Consider the following 15,745-nt stretch of genomic DNA (forward strand, 5'->3'; position numbering starts at 1 on the left):
CCCGCCCTTAGGAGCATAGGCCTGTATGACGGCCTGCCCGATCCACCGAGAAATGGTGGTCGACGAGACCGCCAGGCCCTTTTGTGGACCAGACACCGACACAAAAGAGAGTCAGAAGCTCCGAAATGGAGCCGTAGTAGGCTGGTATACCCGCAAAGCGCGTACCACGCCTAAAGTATGAAAGGCCGAAACCTCCTTCGGAAGAAGGGAAGGTCGCGGGCGCACCATCACCTAATCCTTATGGGGGATCAAGCATGGCGGCTTGCAAGACAAGACCGCCAACTCAGAAACCCCTCTAACAGAGGTAAAGGCCACTAAAGGGGCCACCTTCTGAGATAGTGTCAAGAGAAAATCTCTCTGATGTTTCCAAAAGGAAGGTTCCTGAAGAACCGAGAGCACCAGAGTCAAAACTCATGGGGGAAGAGATGGGCCAAGAGGGGAAAGTATATGACAAACCCCTTGCACACAAAAAAAGGGGACCCACCAGGGAACGGGCCGCAAAAAGGCCACTAAAAGAACACAGCCAAGGCTGAAATCTGCCCCCAAACGGTGCTTTAAGCAATTTTTAGATCCAATCCAAGCTTTAAAAACAGCAGGACCCTGGACATTGAAAGTACGCCCGTGGACGTCACTCCATCCCTTCGCACCAAGAGAGGTGCGACGGTAGATCCTCCGGAAGAAGACTACGGTGCCCTGTTGAGATGACCGAGTCAGACAGACCCTGGTCACCTAAAGTCTGGCTTCCAATAACCATGTTAAGCAAGTCAGTGACTGTACAACAGGAGGAAGTATGGGACCTTGAGACAGGAACCTCCTGCCCTGGCAATCGCCAGGGTGCCTCCGCTACCAGGCGCCCGATATCAGCGTACCAAGGACGCCAAGATTAATCTGGAGCGATTAGAATCATCGGGATCTCCTCAGCATCCACTCTGTGGAGCGGCCGAGGAAGCAACTACCATGGAGGAATGGCAAAAAATCACCGATACAGACAACACAGGGCCACCAGCGCGACTGACGCGTCTGTACAAGATCACTAGACCTGGCCACTAACTGACACCCTTGCGGCGGAGACAAGCTGCCAGGAGATCCATGCCATGTGAGGCTCACCTCCTGCAAGGGAGCCGAAACACCCCAAGCACAAAGACCAGTCGCCCTGGTCCAGCATCTGGCGACTCCAGTAGTCTGCCTGCCGGCATACCTGATGGTAGACTGAAGCCACGGCCGTGGCGTTGTCCGGCTGAAACCAGATTGGTCGACCACAAGGAGAAGCATAGCCTGATCGCCTAAAATAGTAGGACAATGAACAGTAGACAGCACCTGGTATTCCCAGGCGGTCTTCCACCAGGCACTAGCCAGGCCCGACCCTGGGTAGCTACCGAGACCAGACACATTCAAGGAGGTGTGGTCATAGGTCCACGCAGAGTCCAGCGACTCAGGGCCGACTGGACCCCCCAGTTTTGTGAACCTCCAGGTTCACAACCCGTGAGCTGGCATTCGTCGTAAACACCGACCACTGGAAGGAAGGAACAACTTCCCCGACCGAAGAGTCGGGAATCTCTGTCACCAACTCAGAGAGACTCTGACTAGGTGGCGCACAGGAATCTAATGATTTCAGAGACAAGGGATTTTTACCACCTGGACAGTAGTTCCACTGGAAAACCAGGGTGTGGAACTGGGCATACAGTACCACCTTGAAGGAGGCTACCCACAGACCCTGAACCAGCAGGCGCCCGGAGAGAAGACCGATTGCGTGATGCCAATACCTTCTCCGCAGACTGAAGAGTCTGCAATTTCTCCAGGGGAAGAAGGACCTTTGCCACTGAGGAGTCTGGATCAACACTAGATACTCCAACGCTGAGTCGGAACCTAGCATGCCCATAATTTGAACCCTGGGTCGCACACATGTAGGGCAGGCTTGCTGCCACTGAGCTACACTTTCTGGCCTAAACGTTTAACATCCACCCGAATCTTCGGAGGGTCTGAATGGGAATAACCCATCCACTAGGTCGGAGACAGAAGCTGCTCTCAGAAGAAAGTCGTCAAAGTAGCCAATGAGGCAAAGCCTCGCTGTCCCAACAAAATTCAAATAAGTGCGAGCTCCTAGCTGAAAACCCATGGTGCTGACGCCAGATCAAAAGGGAGGGCCACAGGCTGACAGAGACCCTTCTCTCATCACGAAGCACAGAAAAAAACACTGTGACATGTGCAAAACGGGACATGCATGTATGCGTCCCTGATGTCCGAGGACGTCAGGACATCCCCCGGATGAAGCGCAGCTACCACCGAACAAATGGATTCCATGCGGAACTACCCGACGTTCACAAAGGTATTTAGGGCCTGAGGCCCATAGAAAACCCCAAAACTCTCGTCCTGCAGGAAAGGTAAAATTACCTTGCAGCTTAGCAAATCCCACACTGCCCAAGGCAGACCGACGTGCCGGGAGGGGAAGACACAAGGACAGAACTTTGTTCTGTGGATAGGAGGAAACCCTATCTAGTACTCCGAAGAGACCACCTCGCAGACCCACTAGTCGGAGAGCAGGGAGGTTTCACTGAATTGTGAACCTGCAAGCCGCCCCTCCCACCTAGAGACAGGGAGGGAAGGCTATATACATTGGCAGGATTTGGGTGCCGGCGTGATCGGCTTATGCACCCAGGGACAGATTAGTCCCCCAGCTGGGCCTTTGACGGCCTGGGAGGGTTGCCCCTAAATAATACACACACATAGTGTGTATGTATATTATGTAGGTGTATGCACACATGTCTTTGGAGGAAACCGGAGTACCCGGAGGAAACCCACACAGACACAGGGAGCGACAATGCAAGCTCCAGGCAGATTGGCGTCAGTGTGCAGATTGGCGTCAGTGTGCAGATTCGAACCAATGACTCTTTTGCTGCCAAGTAATGGAGTTAAGCACTACACCACCGTGTGCATAAAACCATTCTGAAACAGACGCCCTGGATAACAAGGACGCAGCATTCAATGAAGCATCACAGACCTATATGAGGCCCTGGACCAGCTGGTCCGCTAGGCTAATAACCTCAGGAGAGAGTCGGTGCTCCTCCACTGTCTGGTGCAAAATGCTCACTCTGTGAGTTGTATACAGCACTAGGGGTCAGGACTACTCCAAGATGGCCGCCGAGCGTTCAGAACGCGGCCACAGGAAAAAGGCCAGCACAATGTAAGCTGCGCCATAGCGTGGCTACGACAAAATGGGCGCCAATGGGAGTTTTCAATGTAATTGAAAAATCTCCCAAAAAATAGCACCAGCGACCACTGAGACCCCAGTGTAGTGGCCACAATAGGCCGCAAGCCAGACCCCAGCATGGTAAACATGGAACGGGTCAGTACTTCGGATCTTCTATCAGTCAGATCCATACAAGTAGGGGTTCCCGCCCGGCGGTGAGGGACTACAAAAGCCCTCAGTGGCTTTTCTCATTCCGCATCTCAGAAATTATCAAAGAAGGGCACAGAAGGAAAAAACCTACACAGCGGTCTGATTTGTGTGATCCAAAAAAGACCGAGCCCTCAGCGGAAACCCAGCTGCACTATGCAGCTTAGGAGAGTCCCTTGCAGCAGTAAAAAGCGCACCCATAAATGCCTTATTCTGCCTTTTTTTTTTTTTTTTTTTTTTTTTTTAACTAGGTACCTAGTCCATGGCTCCATAACAGAGCATTCCCCAGGGGATAACGGGGGAAGGGGGCACTCTTTTACCGCCCGCCCGCAGTCCACCCCCACCCTGGCACAAACTGTGTCCAGGACTAACAATAAAAACTCTGTGGGAATCACAGGTGCTAACACCTGCTGCCACCACCAGCATGTGGGGAAGGACCCAGATACTGACTCCAATATTTACATAGTGTGTATTATAATATGCACACCTGTCCATACAAATAGACAAAAGCTCCTAGAGCCCTATTCAGGGCCTCTCACCCACTTGCTGCGCTGACCAGGGGTAACCAGGGGACTCCCTCAGGAGGAGACTGCACAGCGCTGCCTGTGAGGAAAAGAACCGTGAGGTAACTTTTGCAGGGACCTGTGTTTAAACAGGAAAAGCCTCCTAGGGCTGTTTTATTTAAGGATAAGACACAGATACAGCATAAAAAGCAAAACCGTTACAGGTGTCACCAATCAGTCAGCGTCTGCTGAAGTATAATCATAAACATCTGTGCTCATCACAGGGCTTTTTACCTCACAGGAAAGCCCAATACAAAAAAGAAAAAGCACAGGCCAGATAACACAGTCCCCTCAGGAAGGCCCCCTCCCCCCTGACAGCGGCAATGTTAGCAATGCAGCAAGGGAAAGGAGCAGGGAAGTAAGGGGAAGGGACCCCCGAACCCCAGGAATGCCCAGCTGTACCAACCCACCGAAGCAGGAGGGACTGTACTTACCCGTCCGAGCGAGGACTCGCTGACGCATTCCTGACAGACCTACAACCGCAATGGAGGTAGCTGTCGGCCCGGTCCACTGTGATTGAGGCAACACCACAGCTCAGTCATATGTGGACCTCGGAGCAAAGCTCACCGGCCACCTCAGGAGTCATGAGGTATGGCGTGGCAGACCAAGCCTCTTTGCAAAGGTGTGCCCACGCTTGCTGGTCGGACTGAGTAGACTACAAGGATCTATAATATCCAGCCTGTCTCTCAGCCAACAGTTGAAAGAAGATTCTTCAAGAAAAAGTAAAATAAAATAAAATTTCTCCTCAGGGCGCTGGGCCCAAAGGGAGCCATACGTCCTTCTCCTTTGCTAGGCAGAACGAAACTGAGGCTGCAAGCTGCAGTGAGGAGGGTTATGTCTGGAGGGACCGCCCCCTGGGCGGGGCTGTTCAACTCTGTTAATGTAACATGTATTTAACTATTTAACATGTTTCTGCCTAGTCCTCTCCTGTAAACAGGGAACATAACCCACTTGTCAAGATTTAAGGAGCTGTGTCCGTCCATGGACGATAAGAGAAAATATAATTTGTGTACAGCATTGTATGACCGCGCAATTGTCATTCAAAATGTGTCAGCGCTGAAAGCTGGTCTGGGCAGGAAGGGGGTTTAAGTGCCCAGTAATGAAGTGGTTAAACCCTAGTTCGTTTTTTTGGAAAATAACAAACATAGTATTACACAGAGCGACCCCAAACCTCCTCTATTGGGGTCCCCTGCTGGTGCTCCAGGTTCCTCCTCTTCTCATTGCACCACCTTAGGAAGCAGCTTCCTATGGGGGCGCACCTGCAGGCTTGATCACAAGCTGGGCTGTGTGCATCTACTGACACACACAGTGCGACTCAACCCCAATCCCGCTCTCAGCTATTCTTGAAATAAGTTTTTATCCGTGACCAGGTATTGACAGTAGTTCAATTAGCCACATTTATTACGTGGGATATCATATGTGACGTTGGATTTGATCCTGGCCCATGTCTTGTTACGATTATTGAATATGTATAATGTAGCAAGTTCAGGTTTTCTAGCTTCACAAATATACCAAAGAATTGTGACATTAAAAATAAATAAAAAATCACACCACAACAACAAAAAACACAGGAACAGCTCCTATTACCGGTCATAAGCAGCCTGGTTTTGAATAGTATGTCAACTTGAGAGACATTTCGCATTTCTGCTCATGGCTGAGACAGTTCCACAAATCCCATCATATGACCATATGTGAGACAGTTTTAATTTTTTTTTTTTTCAAATGTTCACTGCAGAGCTATGTTATGGCATAACGTGTACCCGTATTTCACTTCCAGGAAGAGTCGCAATACCGTTGCTCCAGTCCAGTGCATTCATAAGGTCAAAGTCTGCAGCAGGTCCCTGAGACATTTCCCTTTAACACCTGGAAATACAAAAACAATATATAAGCCAATACATTTATACATATTATTGTTCTATACCATTTTATCTTTTACATTTTTGGATTGATCACACATTAGTTTCCATATATGGAAAAAAATCATAGAAAAATTTTACATACACACACTTTTTTTTTTTTTTTTTTAAGTTATTAACAGCCAAAGAACACAGGGACATTTAAGGACTGTTCAGCCAGTCTTGCTAGGTGTCATGAGCCTGTAACTGCCACGCCCCCAACCTAATTTCTCTCAATCGCTGCACACTGGGTTTGAGTTACTAAAACTGGAGAGTGCAGAATCGGGTGCAGCTGTGCATGGTAGCCAATCAGCTTCTAACTTCAGCTTGTTCAATTAGACCTTTTTTATACTGGGGCGTTTTTCAGCCGCTTTTGGGCTAAAAATATCGCCTGAAAAATGCCACCCCGGCGAATATCTCCGCAAAAACGTCCGTAAAGCGCCACTAAAAATACCCACGCTTTACGGTGTGAAAGCAGCCTTAAGCTTTGACAGCTTTGGGTGATACTACAATGGGATATGCTAAAGTAGGGTGACAGGTGCGGAGCCTGCCTTTTAAAGTGACAGTAGCGGGGGTTCATCACTGACGCTTTACAAGTGTTTGGAGTATTCCATCTATAATAACACATGGAGGCGGGACTTGGGATACTCACTTAGGTTTATGGTGAAGATTGTATAATATATCAGAACTTAGTTTACACACTGGGATTGTTTCTTTTGGACTCTTTCAGATTGTGGATACGGCTTCACACAATGGGGTTGATTTACTAAAATTGGAGAGTAAAAAATCTGGTGCAGTTGTGCATAGAAACCATTTAGCTTCTAACTTCAGCTTGTTCAATTAAGCTGACAATAAGCCCCCATTCAGATTGCAGCCTATTGCCGGCAACGGCACTGTCCCAATCTGTGCAACGCTGCACCGGTTTCCATTGTTCTCTGCGGGTGGAGAAACAGGCGTGGTCCCGCAGCGGCAACCAACTGCACAATTGTGAAGATAGGCTAATTGTGCAGATATTAATCACATATATTACACTATTTTATGTAATGAATATTTGAGGAGATAAGTGGAGCACTTCGCTATGGTATTGACGGAAGTAAATAGAATCAGTTCACTTAAGCCTAGTACACACTACTAGTTTTTTTTTTTCTGTTTAACCCAGCTTTCTATACTCAGAATACCTCATGACTGGTTCAATGTCCTTCATTTTTGGTATATCTTTATTGATTGATTTATAAATATTTAATCATGTGCAAGGGAAATTAAAGTGTATTATACCTAAAACTTTATTTTGGATAGCGTGTGGAATAGCAAAAGCCTTTTATGGTTATTTTTTTGCCCTCTGCTAAAATTCTGGACAAGCAACAGAAAAGTAGAAAGTCACCTAAAAGTGGGACGTTTCGCTGGTTTTCAACCTCCCCCTCCAATGTCACACTGGCAGTCTTTTTTTTGGGGGGGGGGGGGGGGCAGGTACCTGGAATTGACAGTTACCCACTCACACGTACAGTCGGATGTTCTGCAGCGAGCTGAGCAGCCTTATCAGACACATCAAAGGCTCCAGAAGACCATGGGACCACTGAGAAAGCGCAGCGTGACTGGCGCATGCGCAGTAGGAAGCTTCACTGCCTGTTACTTACAATGACGGCACCTGCGCCAAATCAGCTCGGGTAAGGACATTGTTTGATCCCAGGACAGGCAAGTGTCCTTTTATTAAAAGTCAGCAGCTACAGTATTTGTAGCTGCTGACTTTTTTTTTTTTTTTTGGGGGGGCTCCTCTTTAAAGTCCAATAGCAGGATTACTTTGGCTTTAAATTGTTTTTGTTTGGGCTATGCTGGCCCGAATATAATATTCATATTATTGATGTGGCTGCTGTGTTTGTTGTACTAAACTGTAGAAGCATGAGATACATACAGTAAGTGCCGCTGCGTTCCTGAAACTAAACTATGTTTATTAATACAAGGCTTCCTCCGATTGACCAAGGTGTGGGTTACTATGCAATGTTTTTACATGGAAAAACTATTTTCCTTCTGAAAATGCTAGCACCATTTCTTTAATGTTCATCCAAAAGCTCTGGCACTTTCCAAGTTAATGACATGGAACAGGTATGCAGATCTGAAGTTCTGACTTCATTTGACATTCTCAATTTGATTGCTTGCTCCGAGTCAATATCTTAAAGAATATGTGAGTGAGTAACTTGTATAGCGCTACAAATGCGAACTAAATCGCCTCAATATGTGCACTATAAAACAATGTCCAGTAGAAGCGACTACCAGTCTGCTGCTGGAACTAAACTGAGTTGACCTAAATGCTTCTCTACCATTCAGGGGAAGCCTTGCATTTTTATTATTGAATATGAGGCTTCATCTGATTGACCGAGAGGTGGATAACGTAATGACTTCCAACTTGGCTAATCAAAGAAAGCCTTGTATCCATTGATAAAAATACATGGTATCACCTAAATGGTAGAGAAACATTCAGACCAAGTTTAGTGTCGGTAGTAGACGGGAACGGATCTTTACTGTTGCAGAACACAGCACTTCATACTTTATGTAACGGATGATATTACAGTATAGTAAAGCACACACAGGGTTGCTGCATCACTTAGGAATGGAAATACTTTGTTTGGGACCCAAACTATTTAAAACTGAAGTAAACCTGGAATTCCAGGATTTGCAACCAATTCTGTGAACACAGCTAAACGCATTTGCAAAAACGCCAGGAGAAAAGGCATTCAGAAGAGCTGGGCAAACACCCAGGGGCCATAGGCTTACATACAAGTGCTTTACAGAATGAAAAAAAAATGTCAAACTCCTGTAAAATTGGCATTAAGCACAGTGTGCATGAGGTCTTAAAATGTAGATTTTACTAAATATTTAAACACACATTTCTATAGGAGAATGCTTACTGCAGAACTAATGTTAAAAGACAACTAAAGGCAAAACTTTTTTTGTACACAGAGGTGCTTTTACATGCTGAAAAAAAAAAAACAACTAAGTGTCCACACACACATAGGCTGGGTTCACACTAGTGTGAATTGGATGTGGCTTTTTTCCACATCCAAGTCGTACAGCAGGAGATTGTGACCGGCTCTCTATGGTGTTGGTTCACACATGTCTGCAGCAGCTCTGGTGCGGTTCATTTGGTCTGTTTCAGGTCCAAATTTAGCCAGAGATTCAGGCTGAACCAGGACTCCTGCTGTGAGCTCATATGTGAACCCAGTCTAACAGGCATATTAGAAGAGAAGCATTTACAGGCAAAAAAAAAAAAAAATGTGAAGCTAAAGCTTAACTCACAGCAAACAGCTAAATGTATAATACCTAGGGGGGAACCAATCGGTTTTCAGGTTGTATGGTCAAAGCCTAACTGAACAACCTGAAGATAGAAGCGGATTGGCCACCATGCACAGCTGCACCTGATTTTGCACTCTCCAGGTTTAGTAAATCACCCCCTTAGGCTGGCTTCACACTGAAGCGTCAGCCGCGGTGACGGTATAGCCGCGCTATTTGTAGCGCGGCTATACCATCGTGTTTACCGCGATATTCGGGCGCTAGCGGTGAGGTTTTAACCCCCGCTAGCGGCCGAAAAAGGGTCAATACCGCCCGCGTTGCGGCGGTAATACAGCGGTATTACCGCGCTTTCCCAATGGGAAGGCGCGGTATAGGAGCGGTGAACACACCGTTCCTATACCGCGGTAAAGATGCGGCTAGCAGGACTTTTGGAGCGTTCCTGCTAGCGCATCGCTTCAATGTGAAAGCCTTCGGGCTTTCACATTGAAGAGTACAGGGCATGATTTTTCATGCGGTATAGCAGCGCAATTTTTAGCCTTGTACCGCATGAAAAACGTCCCAATGTGAAAGGGGCCTAAGTGTAAATGGTAGCTGCCTTATCTGCAAACTAAAAATTGTATTTCTGTTCAGCTAGTCCTGCGATTTAAACCTCACACACCACCACACTACAGCCGGCCTGATGCCCCAACTGTTCTCTGCTGCCATTAGCATCGCAGCTAAAGTCAGATCGCTGCTAAAGTCAGATCGCTGCTAAAGTCAGATCGCTGCTAAAGTCAGATCGCTGCTAAAGTCAGATCGCTGCTAAAGTCAGATCGCTGCTAAAGTCAGATCGCAGCTAGAGTCAGATCGCAGCTAGAGTCAGATCGCAGCTAGAGTCAGATCGCAGCTAGAGTCAGATCGCAGCTAGAGTCAGATCGCAGCTAGAGTCAGATCGCAGCTAGAGTCAGATCGCAGCTAGAGTCAGATCGCAGCTAGAGTCAGATCGCAGCTAGAGTCAGATCGCTGCTAGAGTCAGATCGCTGCTAGAGTCAGATCGCTGCTAGAGTCAGATCGCAGCTAGAGTCAGATCGCAGCTAGAGTCAGATCGCAGCTAGAGTCAGATCGCTGCTAAAGTCAGATCGCAGCTAGAGTCAGATCGCAGCTAAAGTCAGATCCAGGGTTGCCGACTTTCAGTAAATTTTTTGAACAGTTTGTAAAATCTTTACTTTTTGCATCTGTCCTTGAATGTCCATTACAGAAATGTAGGCTGCATGTCCGTAACTGACATTCATAGACAGATGCAACAAACTATTCATGAAATTTACTGAAAGTTGGCAACCCTGGTCAGATCGCTGCTAAAGTCAGATCGCTGCCTGCAGCCTCTGATTGGTCAGTGAAGGACCAGTAATGGACTAAGCAGGTCATCTCACTGCTCTCTCCTCCAGTCTGAAAGGTCGGTGTTAATGCAACCAATTGGCCCCATGTACTGGGTTCTCAGTAAGGACTGCTGTTCAGGGAGTTTACAGGACACAGAAACCAAGTCCAATTCAGATGCATACACCTATTGTAATTAAAGTATTTCTAATAAATATTATACTGCATGCATTTTTAATAACTGCCTGCAGTTGAGCTTAAAACAGTAGTGTGCAACAAGTCCGTGCATTTAAAAAAAAGTTTGGATAATAATAAAGTACAGTAAATGACATTTGGTAAAGAGTTGTCGCAGTTCCTCTTGTGCTCGCTAGAGGGCGCGTGTCCCTACAGGTGAGAAGATGGAGTAGTAGTGGAGTTATTCCTCAGTAATGGGAGCGCACACACACACACACACACTTACATATCCCAAGTATACATGCCTCCTTCTCTGCACTGCCTGTCAGCTGCACCGGCACATTCCTGCTCCTCGCCCACAAGTCAGTTGTGTCTTTCTACAGCCAAGCTTCCAGAGAGTTGGCTAAGCCCGACTTTACAATAAATCCTGTGCCCAGCCGTGACTCCAGTCATAGTCCGCCCCAGGTGTGTGTACTAGAAGCCTACTACACTTCCCCACTACATAACAAACTCCCCTTCACTTTACACGGCATCACTTCTCACCACTCTGCCGTCCCAGAGCCGCCTCTTCCAGCATAAGATGGCGTCAAAGGGCGGCGCTATACGTTACCCCACCTCCTCTGCTCCTGTTACCACGGCAACCTCTCCCAAGCCGTCTTCTTCTAAATCAGCTGGCCCTCTGTACGACCTATCAGCTTCCGGTGACGTGATCACCCGGGGCTCGGTGCTGGCTGATAGATAACGCCTGTGTGCCGAGTAATGTACATCGCAGCGTGCCCACTGCCCACATCACCCTCCTTCTCACTAATATACCACATTGGAGCCGGGGTCCTTATACCCTGCTGGAGGAGGGCCGACTTGTAACTAGAGATGTATTCAAAATCCGAAAAAATAAAAGTATTTGATGAAAACAGATCTATGACTATCAGTATGTGCAGGATGCAGTTTTCCCAGATACAAGTAATCTACTTCTCCCACAATGACCGCTAATTCATACCAAACCACACTGTTCTTGTCTTCACATACACTTCTCCAATCACAACTTGCTTTCCTTTCTTCTCTTCTTTCTTTCCTTCTTTCCTTTCTTTTATTCTTTCTTTCCTTTCTTCTCTTCTTTCCTTTCTTCTCTTCTTTCTTTCCTTTCTTCTCTTCTTTCTTCCCTTCTTTCCTTTCTTCTCTTCTTTCTTTCCTTTCTTCTCTTCTTTCTTTCCTTCTTTCCTTTCTTCTCTTCTTTCTTTCCTTTCTTCTCTTCTTTCTTTCCTTTCTTCTCTTCTTTCTTTCCTTTCTTCTCTTCTTTCTTTCCTTCTTTCCTTTCTTCTCTTCTTTCTTTCCTTTCTTCTCTTCTTTCTTTCCTTTCTTCTCTTCTTTCTTTCCTTTCTTCTCTTATTTCTTTCCTTCTTTCCTTTCTTCTCTTCTTTCTTTCCTTTCTTCTCTTCTTTCTTTCCTTTCTTCTCTTCTTTCTTTCCTTTCTTCTCTTATTTCTTTCCTTCTTTCCTTTCTTCTCTTCTTTCTTTCCTTTCTTCTCTTCTTTCTTTCCTTTCTTCTCTTCTTTCTTTCCTTTCTTCTCTTATTTCTTTCCTTCTTTCCTTTCTTCTCTTCTTTCCTTTCTTCTCTTCTTTTCTTTCCTTTCTTCTCTTCTTTCTTTCCTTCTTTCCTTTCTTCTCTTCTTTCCTTTCTTCTCTTCTTTTCTTTCCTTTCTTCTCTTCTTTCTTTCCTTCTTTCCTTTCTTCTCTTCTTTCTTTCCTTCTTTCCTTTCTTCTCTTCTTTTTTTCCTTCTTTCCTTTCTTCTCTTCTTTCTTTCCTTTCTTCTCTTCTTTCTTTCCTTCTTTCCTTTCTTCTCTTCTTTATTTCCTTCTTTCCTTTCTTCTCTTCTTTCTTTCCTTTCTTCTCTTCTTTCTTTCCTTCTTTCCTTTCTTCTCTTCTTTCTTTCCTTCTTTCCTTTCTTCTCTTCTTTCCTTTCTTCTCTTCTTTCCTTTCTTCTCTTCTTTCCTTTCTTCTCTTCTTTCTTTCCTTCTTTCCTTTCTTCTCTTCTTTATTTCCTTCTTTCCTTTCTTCTTTCCTTTCTTCTTTCCTTTCTTCTCTTCTTTCCTTTCTTCTCTTCTTTCTTTCCTTTCTTCTCTTCTTTCTTTCCTTCTTTCCTTTCTTCTCTTCTTTCTTTTCTTCTTTCCTTTCTTCTCTTCTTTATTTCCTTCTTTCCTTTCTTCTCTTCTTTCTTTCCTTCTTTCCTTTCTTCTCTTCTTTATTTCCTTCTTTCCTTTCTTCTTTCCTTTCTTCTCTTCTTTCCTTTCTTCTCTTCTTTCTTTCCTTTCTTCTCTTCTTTCTTTCCTTCTTTCCTTTCTTCTCTTCTTTCTTTTCTTCTTTCCTTTCTTCTCTTCTTTATTTCCTTCTTTCCTTTCTTCTCTTCTTTCCTTTCTTCTCTTCTTTCTTTCATTCTTTCCTTTCTTCTCTTCTTTATTTCCTTCTTTCCTTTCTTCTTTCATTTCTTCTCTTCTTTCCTTTCTTCTCTTCTTTCTTTCTTTCCTTCTTTCCTTTCTTCTCTTCTTTCCTTTATTCTCTTCTTTCTTTCCTTCTTTCCTTTCTTTCCTCCTTTCCTTTCTTCTCTTCTTTCTTTCCTTCTTCCCTTTCTTCTCTTCTTTCTTTCCTTCTTTCCTTTCTTCTCTTCTTTATTTCCTTCTTTCCTTTCTTCTCTTCTTTCCTTTCTTCTCTTCTTTCCTTTCTTCTCTTCTTTCTTTCCTTCTTTCCTTTCTTCTCTTCTTTATTTCCTTCTTTCCTTTCTTCTTTCCTTTCTTCTCTTCTTTCCTTTCTTCTCTTCTTTCTTTCCTTTCTTCCCTTTCTTTCTTTCTGTCCTCTCTTCTTTCCTTTCTTCTCTTCTTTCTTTCCTTCTTTCCTTTCTTCTCTTCTTTCCTTTCTTCTCTTCTTTCTTTCCTTCTTTCCTTTCTTCTCTTCTTTCTTTCCTTCTTTCCTCTCTTCTTTCCTTTCTTCTCTTCTTTCTTTACTTCTTTCCTTTCTTCTCTTCTTTCCTTTCTTCTCTTCTTTCTTTCCTTCTTTCTTCTCTTTTCTTTCTTTCTTTCCTTTCTTCTCTTCTTTCCTTTCTTCTTTCCTTTCTTCTCTTCTTTCTTTCCTTCTTTCCTTTCTTCTCTTCTTTCCTTTCTTCTCTTCTTTCTTTCCTTCTTTCCTTTCTTCTCTTCTTTCTTTCCTTTCTTCTCTTCTTTCTTTCCTTCTTTCTTGTTTTCCCATTAACTTTCTTACTTTCTTTTTTTTCTTTCCCACATACAATTCCCCAACAACTTTATTTTCTTCCCTCTTATCTTCCTAATTCCCCTTTTACTTTATTTCTTTCTCTTTTTTGTTTTCTTTCTCACATACAATTCTCCAACTTTTCTTTCTTCTCTCTCATCTTCTTTATTCCCTTTTTTACTTTATTTCTTTCTTTTTTTTTTCTTTCACACATACAATTCCCCAACAACTTTATTTTCTTCTCTCTCATCTTCTTTATTCCCTTTTTTACTTTCTTTCTTTTTCTTTCCCACATACAATTCCCCAACAACTTTATTTTCTTCTCTCTTATCTTCTTTATTTCCTTTTTTACTTTATTTCTTCTTTTTTTTTTCTTTCTCACATACAATTCTCCAACTTTCTTCTTTCTCTCATCTTCTTTATTCCCTTTTTTACTTTCTTTCTTTTTTTTTTCATTCTCACATACAATTTCCCAACAACTTTATTTCCTCTCATTCCTTCTCTCTCATCTTCTTTATTCCCTTTTTCCGTTCTTTCTTTCTTTTATAGTTCTCCAAGTAACACTATCTTTCCTCCTCTCATCTTCTTTATTCCCTTTTTCTGTTCTTTCTTTCTTTTATAGTTCTCCAAGTAACACTATCTTTCCTCCTCTCATCTTCTTTATTTCCTTTTTCCTTTCTTTCTTTCTTTCTTTCTTTCTTTCTTTCTTTCTTTCTTTCTTTCTTTCTTTCTTTCTTTCTTTCTTTCTTTCTTTCTTTCTTTCATAGTTCTCTAAGTAACAATATCTTTCCTTCTCTCTCATTGTCTTTATTGCCTTTTTCCTCTTTCTTCTCTTCCTACCTTTCTTTTTTTTTCCTTCCCGCATTCAGGTGTACGTTTATCAAACGGTGATAATTTATCTCATTTCAGTTCTCAACAGTTCTCAGAGAAAAATCTTCTCCTCTGGCACCCTGTTTATGAAGCAGAGAACATTTGTTCTCAGAAGGAGAAGAGAGGAGAAGTTTTTCCTCTGAGAACACCTGAGATCTGAGTAGAAGGGGGAGGGGCTGCCTGTGATCTCCTGAGAAACTTGTGTGATTACAGAGCAGCTGAGTTTTAAAAGTGAAACCAAAGTTAAAAAGACTGTTATTACATGAAAATAATAAGCGTTTTTTTAACTCAGTTTTTTTACACACATTTTGTCACATTGTTTAAATGTGTGTTTTTAATTGCTAATTTCTGCATTATTTATGCATATTTTGGCATATTTTTTTAACACACATCTGGCCGTAGGTTTTTTTATTGTGCATTTTTTTAGCCCTGGTTCACACTGGGTACGATTTGGAACGATTTGAGATGCGATTTGACATGTCAAATCGCATCTCAAATCGGCGGCAATTGTCGGCAATGGCACTGTCCTAATCAGTGCGACGCCGCATCTGCGATTTCAAAAAGTAGTTCCTGTACTACTTTTTGCGATTTCGGGCCGCAATTTACATTAAATTGCGGCCGAAATCGCAGCGAAATCGCGGTAAAATCTCGCATTTTACCGCGATTTTGAATTCGCAGCAGTGTGAACCTAGGCTGAAACACACATTTTGGTCCTTTAGCACACATTTTGGCACAGGTTATTTTAAGATGCATTTTGGTATGGTTTGTAATGCACACTTTGGAGCTTTTTTTAGAATATAGTTTGACACCTTTTTAACGTGCATTTTGATTTGCTTTTATGCGTATTTTGGCAAACCACACATTTGCTAGCCACTTTTGGGATGCCATTAACAATTAATGACACTTCAAGCATATCGAGCATTTTGCATGTGTTTCTGGAACGCACTCCAAAACGCAGGTAAAGAAATGAGCCA

General features: G+C 43.9%; 1 protein-coding gene across 4 annotated transcripts in view; it reads right to left on the minus strand.

The window, feature by feature from the left end:
• The window catches only part of LOC120926938 (lethal(3)malignant brain tumor-like protein 3), a 77,747-nt gene extending 66,454 nt beyond the window's left edge, over positions 1–11,293 (minus strand). Inside the window, exons 1-2 of one of the 4 annotated variants that reach the window (XM_040337269.1) lie at positions 11,208–11,293; positions 5,718–5,820 (exon numbers count right to left, since the gene is read on the minus strand). In XM_040337269.1, the coding sequence (XP_040193203.1) occupies positions 5,718–5,807 (90 nt within the window). In that variant the 5' untranslated portion in view covers positions 5,808–5,820; positions 11,208–11,293. Of the gene's footprint in view, positions 1–5,544; positions 5,821–10,950 lie in introns of those variants that run through there. The other 3 variants (XM_040337270.1, XM_040337268.1, XM_040337271.1) reach the window with 3 other exon arrangements.
• Positions 11,294–15,745: the final 4,452 nt, after the last annotated feature.

The sequence above is a fragment of the Rana temporaria genome, chromosome 2, assembly GCF_905171775.1.
Source record: "Rana temporaria chromosome 2, aRanTem1.1, whole genome shotgun sequence".
Classification (NCBI taxonomy): domain Eukaryota; kingdom Metazoa; phylum Chordata; class Amphibia; order Anura; family Ranidae; genus Rana; species Rana temporaria.